Genomic DNA, 12,077 nt, shown 5'->3' with positions numbered 1-12,077 from the left:
AGATGCAGTTTGTTGTTACTCGCAGTGATATTTGGGATGCTGTTGTACGTCTCCAGTCCAATCAATGCAATACTCCATTCACCAATGCTCAAATCAATTGGCGGGAAGTAATTTGCACGTAATACAGATGATCGTTCTTTTAACCTCAAAGTGTACGACATTGCATCTGAACCTCAACTGATGGAGGTATGTTTAACGCTCCTCCCTTTATAGCATGCTTCTTCTTCTATGTAAACGCCAAGAGAAACATGATGCATAGATATCCACACAGGTATGTATTAAAATCCTGATACCGCCGATAATTTTAGAACACAAGTCTTCTGTGAGTGAAGTATGGCTGTAATTCTTCTGTCGGTTGCAGGTCACCAAATGAGTCGAAACAGTAGACTGTATCCGCATTTTTCATAACATCTGATACTCAGTGGGTGCCGGAGCCTCCAGCAACATCTGAATTCACAATGCCACATTCACCAGTTTTCCACATAGTCTTCGGTAATGTATCCCTCATAAACACACCACGGAACCTTGGAACGTTGAATTTCTTTCTGACAAACTTAAGAAGATCAGTATTTGTGAGTGGTCCATCTGGCAGGACCGCTAATGGGCTTTCTTTTTTATTTATGAATAGACCAAGCCCTTTCCTGTACCGTTTCAAGTATAGTCCTTTTCCGATGGCTGTGGCTTCCATCAGGCGGTTATGTCTTCTTGCTTCTTCTAACTGCGATTGGGAGTTTTGCGCGTTCTTGACCGTTCGAGCAATAGCTGCAGCAGCACCACCAGCAACGGACCCCACCGCCGAGAGAGCGGAGAGGGCAGGGATGAGAAATAGAAGAAAACCGCCAGATGTCTTGGGTATTGGTAGAACTCGAGGTGCTTTAACCGATCCTCTTCCTCTTCTTCCCGCACCTTTCTGCTTCAGTGCGTTTTTAAGTGCATACATCGCTGTCAGGATACAGTTCTTCAACAGCTCTGCTTCCCGCCCTTGTCCCTCTTCTTGTTTAGTGCACAACGTGCAGCATTCATAACTCGCTTGAAATTCATCATTCCGAAACCCAACTTAATTTTTCCTCGCATGGTTTTATCAACTGCAAATGCTGCATTGCGTTGACCTATACCAATATCCTTTCTTCTCCATATCGCCTTACCCTCATCAGCTAAGATCCTATCTGCAATGTGGCGACTTGATAGATCTTTATTTGCAGCGTATGCAATGCCATGTTCCATACACGCTTTGTCGAGCAGATTAACCCCCTTATCACCTCGTGCCAAGCGTTTCTGAAGCTTTGTCCCAGGTCCACAGTAGTTATACCCAGGGATGTGTAATTCCACTGGCAGTTTGTCTAGAAAACCACCACCTCCTCTAATGCGTCTCCTAGCACGCATGTTATGCTACTGCGGTGGTTGTGGACTGCGCGCCCCCGTTATATAGCAAATCGTCGGCATCAATTCAACTGTTTTGTGTAGTAGGAAAACAAGCGATTTGACTAGTGCTTTATTTCCACTACGTCTTGTGACTCTCTCCACGAAAAACACATCCGGTTCTGAGCTTTTCTGCAACTCCTCGGTCTAGAAGCAGCCTGCAGTTTCTTCACCTTTACTATCCTTCAATATATAAGTTCTAGGATTCGTTCTTTGCACCTTTGAAACTGTAAATATCTCTGTTGACCAGTTCGGTAGGTATGATTTCTCAAATGCTCTCTTGTGTTTTGAGATACGTACCAAATCACCTAGATTAAATTTCTGTCTGCGTGGATTCAGCATTTTAATCCGATAGTACACCGTATCCATGACTCCATTATCACGAACGTCGATTGGTCTCATTTTTATTGTGGTATGTTTGGTTCGATTACACTAAGCAATTATTTCTGGGAGGATATCTGTCCATTTGTATGAGCCGCGAAGGCTAAAACGCATCCACATTCTACCTTTTATTGTTCTGTTCAGACGCTCCACATTACTTGCCTTCAGGTGAGTGAATCTTCAGTAGTGATGAATTCCATACCACTGCATCACGGTCTTGAAATACCTATTGTAACTCCCCGCCGTGATCAGTTTGGAGGTTGTCTGGGCATCGATTCGTCCCTGTCTGTAGCAAACGCTCAAAAACATCCGCGACTTTTTTACCCGTTTTTGTTTTGACGGGTAATGCCCAGGCAAATTTGGAGTATGTATCAATAACCATTACAATATATTTGAATCCATTATTCTCATGTGAATATTCCCTCATATCTACAAGATCAGCTTGCCATAAGTCATCCAAACCTTTAATCATAACGTGCTTACGAGGGTATGTTCTGCGTACTCGTATGTGCAGTTCTCGAACTACTGTCTCCATAATTATTCGATGATACCTCTCTCTCTAAACTCAGAGATTATTGAAGCAGCCTCATTCGAATTACCCGCAGCAGCTGATGCCGTGAGCAGCCATAGTCGATCTATTAGCTCGTTGGGGTCGTCATAATACATACAGGGCTATTACAAATGATTGAAGCGATTTCATAAATTCACTGTAGCTCCATTCATTGACATATGGTCACGACACACTACAGATACGTAGAAAAACTCATAAAGTTTTGTTCGACTGAAGCCGCACTTCAGGTTTCTGCCGCCAGAGCGCTCGAGAGCGCAGTGAGACAAAATGGCGACAGGAGCCGAGAAAGTGTATGTCGTGCTTGAAATGCACTCACATCAGTCAGTCATAACAGTGCAACGACACTTCAGGACGAAGTTCAACAAAGGTCCACCAAATGCTAACTCCATTCGGCGATGGTATGCGCAGTTTAAAGCTTCTGGTTGCCTCTGTAACGGGAAATCAACGGGTCGGTCTGCAGTGAGCGAAGAAACGGTTGAACGCGTGCGGGGAAGTTTCACGCATAGTGATGTGAAAGATTCAGTCTTTAAACCTCCTCTACCAAGAAACGTGCCAGAACTGCGAGCTCGCATCAACAATGCTTTCGAACTCATTGATGGGGACATGCTGCGCCGAGAGTGAGATGAACTTGATTATCGGCTTGATGTCTGCCGAATCACTAAAGGGGCACATATCGAACATTTGTGAATGCCTAAAAAAACTTTTTGAGGTTTTGTATGTGTGTGCAAAGCATTGTGAAAATATCTCAAATAATAAAGTTATTGTAGAGCTGTGAAATCGCTTCAATCATTTGTAATAACCCTGCATATATACTGCGGGATTCGATTGTTCACTGCTTTATGCTCAATGTCAATACAATCACCGCTGCTGCTGCTGATGTTGTTGTTGGTGGTGTTTTCGCCATCAAGTATTGGTTTTATATTTCATGTTGCTCAGGCTTTTCGCGATCATATGTACATCAGTCGTGTGCAGTATTTCACGGAACGTTCCCCTATCATTAACTGAATAATTTATAGGCTTTTTGGTAGGTCTTAGGAAAATAAGATTCATTAAGCTAGGTGTTATCTCAAACCACCTATCACGAATCTGTACTGTGTCATCAGTTACAGTTATAGGATGCATACCCAACATGCACGGTCTTCCCCTGCTAACGCCGAATGTTCTATCTATCTGACCACAGGCTATCCGCTGTCACAATCTGCTGAAGTCGACGTTGTTTCTCACGTCAGCTGGCCCCGACAGTGGCTGTTACCCCTGAATAAAGGCGCTCACGGTACATCCTTAACACGTTGACAGATGAAATGGCCAGCGTCTCCCTACCTATAACGGGGAATGCCCCATGGTACGAGCATGCCCGCTCTTGCTACGATCATGTTTGGTGGTATTGTGCGTCTTGCTCATGCTGTGCTGGGCTGTAATGCCGACGACTAGTACAAGGTCTGAGAACGTCCCAGTCACATTACACGCTCAACTATTCATTTCGACTGTAGTGACAGGCTCTCTCTCTCTCTCTCTCTCTCTCTCTATCTATCTATCTGTCTATCTATCTGTCTCATTCACACACACACACACACACACACACACACACACACACACGCACGCACGCAGTAGCTATCTAAAATTAAGTTACGGTTGAATGTACAACATGTTCATGATAAGATGTGTCTATCATGCTGAACAAAGTATTGACATGTATTATTAAGTTTAATCTTGAGTAACACACTGAAAAGTAAAACGTTTGTTATTGGTTTCTGATAAATATGGTAAAATAAAAAGAAATGTGCGCTACACAAGAAATCCGCCCGGGAAGTTCGCTATCGCCAGTACGCCACAGCTCTTTTCATCTTATACAGTGTATTTTCAAAAGTATCAAAGTCATTGCCTAGTCATTCTTCCGCTACATCTTATTTAAGCAGCAAGTAGACTGCCAAGTTCCTGCTTTAAACAAAAAGAATTATTATGGTGCTAACTCCATCGTCCTATATCCTGCTTATATGAGATTGAGCACTCGAAAGGTATATGCAAGCATTTTATGTAAAATTAACGTAAAATATCTTAAGATAATCCCTTCAACTGTAAATAAATTGACAATCTTGTGACTGGATGCAGGATTTTTGTTGTTATTTTGCACAACTTACATAGTTGCGTTTATACTGCTATTTTGAAGTAGAATTGAAAAATTCAATTATCAACATTAGAAAATGATTAATAGTATTTTACTATTTATTAAAGTAAAACAGCAAACAGACAAATAACATAATAAATAATGTTACTCAATTCTTTTTCTTTGTGAATCAGACTACATTATAACTTTCTCCCCTACTAAACGTAGCTATTTTTTGTAATTGCATGCCGTGAATGTTTTTTAATTAGAGCTGCAACATATATGTTAAAAATTTTACTCTTGTGTAGCTATGGGTGTTTTTTCTAACCAATTTGCTTGGCTAGTTTCGCCGATCCAGAATTCTGTTCATCTTTCCATCAATAAACGTTCCTACGCTATAGCTGAGTATAAATGGTACCTGGATGAATAAAACAGTGAAAAATCTCTGAATCCTATTTATTTATTTCCTTCTCTCGTACCCAGCGCGTTGGTGTGGTAGTTTAGACGATACGTCGTATTTGGTGTGATTCAAATCCCCGCCTGTGCATCCAGACTTAGGATTTCCTAATCACTGACATGAATGATGGATCAAAAATTGCACTGCAAATTTTTCCACGGCTTCTTAGTTCGAGGTGGTGCTCTGTCCTAATAACCGAACGTTCAGTTCTAATGTCCTTTCTTTTATTTCTTGCAAAAATTATATAACGAATATGTGAATCAGGAAATAAATTAGCAATTACAATTTCTGAACGCAAATTTCTTTCCTACTTAGCCCAAACTTCACGTGTCAACCACAACTGCCAACATCCCTTCGATTTTCTACTGTTCTTATTTTCGCGTTGAGCACGTTCTTTATGTACACACTAGTTTCTGTCGTTGGTTGTAACGTGTAAACAGACAAGGTATCAAGGCGGAAGTACCATTTCGTGGAATGAACGATTTATTTGTCTTCAGCTACGTTAAAGCAAAAACTTTTCTGCAAACTGCGGTACACAATTCTTATGCGTATAAGATATTGTTGGTGCGGATAAAGCTTTATGTTCCTGACATCAAACCGAAATATAGAAATCCTTCTGTGCATCATGTTGACTGGCGACACTGAATGACAGTACCTTAAATTTTCTGTTTACACCTCTGCTTGCTGTGGACAGACTCAAACGTTTTAAGCGTTAAAACGATTTAGCTTATTGCGCTAGTACGTTGGTGAGGAAGGAACATTAAGCAAAACAATCGAACGAAGACATGACTTTATAGGTCAAATAAAACACCACAATCCGTCCCTCGTAAACATTCTAAAATTTACAGCTCGAGGAGAGAAACGACAAGAAAGACGCCAAGTGTTATGTTGTGAACAAACCACAAATAATGCCGAGTCAGTAAGTATCGCTTGAGGACTTACAACAACCAGCCACTTTTTATAAAATTTGTATCAGATTCGATAGTTGGCAGTATTAAATCTACAGACGTAACTGGCTTCAAAAGTAATTTCCGAATAGACACGAAAATTGTAACCAGAAAATCTTGTATGCTTATTGGTCTATATCTTGTAAATATTATTAAAAGACGTCTTCCTGCACATCATGAGCTACGTGTAAAAATATTTAATTGGCACACCGGTATTCAGGAACATATACCATCGTCAGTGGCATGTGATACAGATAACAAACAAATAAATTTATTGAATCGATGTCTGTAACACAAGAGCATTTTTCATACATCACAGTAGCAATATAAGGTTCCTTACATATTGTGTACGTGTATATCAAATAACGTGCGTGTCAGGTATGGAATCGTTATGGTGTTAAAATTGATGTGGCTCTGGGAAATACAGAAGCCAGTCGATATTTAAATTCTAATTATAACCGTGTGTTTGTTATCATGACAGAGTTTGTTATGTCTCTTACCTCTGTCAGACGCTAAATGGCGACACTTCTTGTTCGTATTGTACACTAGTGTCACGAGATGAAAACATGTATATATACTGGGTGATCAAAAAGTCAGTATAAATTTGAAAACTTGATAAACCACGGAATAATGTAGATAGAGAGATAAAAATTGACACACATGCTTGGAATGACATGGGGTTTTATTTGAAGCATAAAAAAAACAAAGTTCACAAAATGTCCGACAGATGGCGCTGGACGCAAAACTACTACCGTGACGGGTGAGAGGTACGCCGATATGCTACAGAATCGCATCATCCCCAGCCTGGCTGATAAACACCTGCTGGAAGGTACGATGTCTACGCAGGATGGGGCTCCACCCCATATTGCTAGACGCGTGAAAGATTTCTTGCGCGCGTCGTTTGGTGATAATCGTGTGCTCACCCGCCACTTTCGCCATGCTTGGCCTCCCGGATCCCCAGACCTCAGTCCGTGCGATTATTGGCTTTGGAGTTACCTGAAGTCGCAAGTGTATCGTGATCGACCCACATGTCTAGGGATGTTGAAAGACAACATCCGACGCCAATGCCTCACCATAACTCCGACATGCTTTACAGTGCTGTTCACAACATTATTCCTCGACTACAGCTATTGTTGAGGAATGCTGGTGGACATATTGAGCACATCCTGCAAAGAACATCATCTTTGCTTTGTCTTACTTTATTATGCTAATTATTGCTATTCTGATCAGATGAAGCGCCATCTGTCGGACATTTTTTGAACTTTTGTATTTTTTTGGTTCTAATAAAAACCCATGTCATTCCAAGCATGTGTGTCAATTTGTACCTGTCTATCTACATTATTCCGTGATTTATCCAGTTTTCAAATTTATACCGACTTTTTGATCACCCGGTATATAATATTTCAGAGATAACATGAGACCTGTAGTATAAGACTCTTTGTACTGACCACCATTTCCATGTTTTCATCTCGTGATTACAGTGTCCAGAACGACCAAGAAGTGTGGCCGATTAGCGTTTGAGAGCGAAAACATGTATACACAACAGCCTATGCACCACAGAGGTAAGACAGATAAGGAACCCTATCGTAATAACAAAGAAATGGTTATAATTAGATTTTAAATATCAAGTGGGTTCTATGCGCTGTAAATCCACATCAGTTTTAACATCACAACTGTTTCATACTTGACACACACGTCGTCTGATACAGACGAACACAAAATGTAAGTAGCTTTATATTTCTACTGTGAGGTATACAAAATGTTCTTGTGTTGTAGACATCGATGTGTATACATTTATTTGTTGGTCACCTGTATCAGAGGCCACTGACGATGGGATATATGCCCGTAATCGGTGTGGCAGTTAAACATTTTTACATGCAGCTCATGGTGTGCAGTACGATTTCTTTTAACAAAATTATATCTTTATTTTAGATCAGTGATTCCCAACCTGAGGGTAATTACCAGCTGAGGGATAAAATGAAATTTTCTGAGGGGTAAAAACAAAAGGATTCAACTGTGCTTCAGTAACGAAACTGAATTATTTTTGGAAGATCATTACTACTATTAACATTTCGTAGGATTGTAAACCTGATTAAGTTTTTCAAGCCGGCCGAAGTGGCCGAGCGGTTAAAGGCGCTACAGTCTGGAACCGCACGACCGCTACGGTCGCAGGTTCGAATCCTGCCTCGGGCATGAATGTGTGTGATGTCCTTAGGTTAGTTAGGTTTAAGTAGTTCTAAGTTCTAGGGGACTTATGACCACAGCAGTTGAGTCCCATAGTGCTCAGAGCCATTTGAGCCAAGTTTTTCAAATAATAAACAGTAAGGAAGGAAGATTAGTGTTTAATGTCCCGTCGACGTCGAGGTCATTAGATTCGGCTTCAACTAATAGCAATAATAATAGCAATAGCTTGTGAAACGAACTGATGAACATATTCCTCACACAGACCACCGACTACATACATACTTTGTACTTTGTACCATGCATCCATGACAGTAAAACTGAGACATATACATCAAATATGATTAAATATCTCATGAAGATGTGTTCTCAGAGTTGGAGGTAGTTCCCGCAATCGACTGGAAATTGCTTCATTACTCATTTCGCAACAATAAAGAAATTGACAGCACTACACAACAGTAACTAAGTAATGAGTACTACAGTGCTGTATGGCCCACACATTATTATTATTGTTATTATTGGCAGTGGTCAGACACAAAGCATTGTCAGCCTGAAGTCTTCCAATTTCAGCCATTTCGCAGTTAAGTAATCCAGCAATCAAGCGATCTACAGACAATAACTACAGTGCACCCATTTTAAGTTGGTTGATTTTAAACGGGATTGCAGGGATTGGGTCAAGCAAGTATCGCTAGGGGTAGGTGTGGTACAGAGAAAGCACATTTTGTAACAAGTGTCTACCCTCCCGGCGGTAGTGGCCGAGCGGTTCTAGGCGCTACAGTCTGGAACCGCGCGACCGCTACGGTCGCAGGTTCGAATCCTGCCTCGGGCATGGATGTGTGTGATGTCCTTAGGTTAGTTAGGTTTAAGTAGTTCTAAGTTCTAGGGGACTGATGACCTTAGAAGTTAAGTCCCATAGTGCTCAGAGCCATTTGAACCATTTGTCTACCCTCAGTATGGATACTTAGCTTCTGAGAGGGAGTTGTAGAGAGGACTCGTGATTCCCTGAGGACAACTTCATCATCCTTTACAGAAGGTTATTAGAAAGGAATAGTATCAATTGTCACGTTGACTGATTAGTTCGTAGTTTAATAAAAACCCTCGCAAAAATTATCATTTATCATTCGTCACTTTAAAAAATGGAAGTGTTCAAAGAAAATTCTTTATCGTTGTTAAGTTTGGTTAGGTACTAATATTGTTAGTGATGGGGAGAGGAGGCTACGAGCTCAGGGATAATGTTCCCAGGAACGTTAGGAATCACTGGTTTGGATGTACTTTCTAACGCAAACAAAAGCGAATGTGGCGCTGTAGTATACTAGTCAATTTAAGGCAGTTGTAAGGTGAAGAATAAAAGTAAGTGCACCCAGCTGTAAATTAGATGTAAATATACTACTTGACAAAGGTAGCAACTAAAGAAATTTTTATTTTTTACAGAAGAGGTGCAGTGTGCAAAATGCTGTTGGCACGAACTTACTAATGATGAAGATATAAGTGTTTTACACCAACTGAAGTTGAGTGAAAACAAAACGCCTCTACACGTGTATGAGGTCAAATAACTTCTTCACGTAATTTAATACAGTCACGGAGTTCAGCCACTACTATTATTGATAAACTGATGTGAATAACTGTGCCGAAATGAAGTTAGCTGGTAAAAGATCCAGATGGAGAGTTAACAAGATTGACTGCAGAGTAATGGAGCAACATAATACGGGGTACAGAGCAGGTGCGCCGCTTTCGCCGGCTCACCTGTGGTGTCGACTTCGGCGTCGGCTTCGGCTTCCGCTTCGGCTTCGGCTTCGGTTTCAGCTTCGGTGTCGGCTTCGGCTTCCTGCGAGAGGGCAGGCGCGGGCGCCCAGAGGCACAGCCAGAGAGCAGCCGACACGACGAGCCAGGCGCGCCTCATGTTGCCTGCATGGGGGTCGGCCGCGCTCTGCCGCCTGCCTGATGCAACAACGCCCGCGCCACTTACGAGGAAGTCTTGCATTACGCGCCAGACGAGATAATGGCCACCGTCACCAAACACGTCGAGCGCCTCTCACAGCGCGCAAATCGAGTCGCCAGCCCATACCGACACGTCGATCTGTACGTACGATGGCACTCGCCATCAAAAAGAATATTTCTTTATGCGAATGAGCCCAGGCAGGAGTTAAAATAATTGAAAAGCCACGATCGCTTCAATATCGTTTACTAGATGACCGGTTTCAGCACTCTGAAGGTGCCATCATCGGATCATTGAAAGTATAACATAACAGGTTTGAGGGAGGGCTATATACAACTATTATGGAACCAAATACCTGAAACGTGGATTAACATTTATAAAACCATATGGACATCATGGCACATGAGGCAGACCATCTGATAAAAATCATTGTCACAACCAATAAAAAAAATAAAAAACTGCTCTCATGGTTGTTCTTTCCACAAAATATGAAACTGAAGTCACCAGATGGAACTACCACTGCTCGCCTAACACCGGTCGGCATCACCTTTAGAATACTGCTAGTGTTATTTATATGTTTTTTAGGAGGGCCCACCTTGGTAACAAAGTAAATACTTGTTATAGAGTCTAATACTGTTTACAGTGTATATAAATGATATAGCAGAAAGCGTCGGAAGCTCTTTAAGGCTGTTCGCAGATGATGCAGTTGTCTATAAGAAGGTAGCAACGCCAGAAGACATTAACGATTTGCGGAAGGACCTACAGAGGATAGATAATGGTGCAGGAACTGGCAGTTGACCCTGAACGTAAATAAATGTAACATATTGCGAATACACAGGAAAAAAACTACTCTACGACTATGCTATTGATGACAAACTGTTGGAAGCAGTAACCACCGTAAAATGTCTAGGAGAATCTATCCGGAGCTGCGTTAAGTGGAATGACCATATAAAACATATAGTAGGAAAAGCAGATATGTGACGGAGATTCACAGGAAAAATCTTAAGGAAACGTAATTCTTCCACAAAAGAATTGGTTTACAAGGTGCTTGTTCGATCTATTCCTGAGTATCGTTCATCAATCTGGAAATCTTACAAGGTAGGACATAGAAGAGATACAGAAGATGCGACGAAGAGTGACGCGCGTTTCACCACGGGTCGCTTGGTCGGCCGGAGACCATTAAAGAGATGCTCAAAAGACTGCAATGGTAGGCGCTGCACGAGAGCCATTGTCCATCACGGCGAGATTTGCTACTCAAATTACAAGAGAGTACTTTTCGGTAAGAGTCGTAAACGTTCTACGTCGTCCTACATACGTCTCGTGAAACACCACGACGATAAAATTCGAGAGATTATAGCTAATACAGAGGCTTACCGACAATCATTTCTCCCACGTGGTATTCGCGAATGGAACAGGGAATGTGGGATCAGTTAGTGATGCCACAAGCACACTCCACCACGCACCGTCAGGTGACTTACACAGTATTGTTGCAGATGTACATGTAGACAACATAACTAAGGCTGGTATTCAACTATCGTATTTCTTTGTCAAAGCTGATATGTCAAATCAAATTAACCAACCAACCATTCAAAGAATTTGATGGTGTAATACGGAACTTTGTCAAATCTCGCCTGTCGTCAAATAAATATGATCAATCCTAGAGTCTCGCCGTAGATTTGATCATAAAAGTAGTTCGTCTTCTGTTCACTGCAGTGTGAAATGTAGCCGCTTGGAGCGCTGGCGTCGCTACGGCAACTTCACGTCTCTATAGTGTGTTTGTAAACATGGCTTCAAAGTTGGTGTGTTCCTCCGACACTTTTTTTTTGTTCAATAAACTTGCTTCGACAAGGATGGTTGGTGAGCAAGGGGCACATTGCATGCTAATAATTGAGTGCTGATGGGCAGTTGGAATATGTTGCAGGCGATTTCATGTCCACAATCACCGCTACAGCGATCCACTTCTACTGTACGTCTGGAAACATCCAAGCAGCTTTTCAGCAAGCCGGAATAGACGATGTGGTCACACCCTAAAATAAAAAATTCTTTCTTAGCTTTCCATTCTACTCTGTCTATTTTTGAAC

General features: G+C 41.6%; 1 protein-coding gene across 1 annotated transcript in view; it reads right to left on the bottom strand.

Annotated features, from left to right (window-relative positions):
• Positions 1-9,979, bottom strand: part of LOC126183615 (uncharacterized) — a 197,558-nt gene extending 187,579 nt beyond the window's left edge. The window contains exon 1 of the mRNA XM_049925731.1: positions 9,804-9,979. Within this exon, the coding sequence (XP_049781688.1) occupies positions 9,804-9,960 (157 nt within the window). The 5' untranslated portion in view covers positions 9,961-9,979. The remainder of the gene's footprint in view (positions 1-9,803) is intronic.
• Between the last annotated feature and the right edge of the window lie 2,098 nt (positions 9,980-12,077).

The sequence above is a fragment of the Schistocerca cancellata genome, chromosome 4 (genome assembly GCF_023864275.1).
Source record: "Schistocerca cancellata isolate TAMUIC-IGC-003103 chromosome 4, iqSchCanc2.1, whole genome shotgun sequence".
NCBI lineage: Eukaryota > Metazoa > Arthropoda > Insecta > Orthoptera > Acrididae > Schistocerca > Schistocerca cancellata.
Note: the sequence above shows the minus strand (reverse complement) of the source record. Positions and strands in the feature narration are given on the sequence as shown.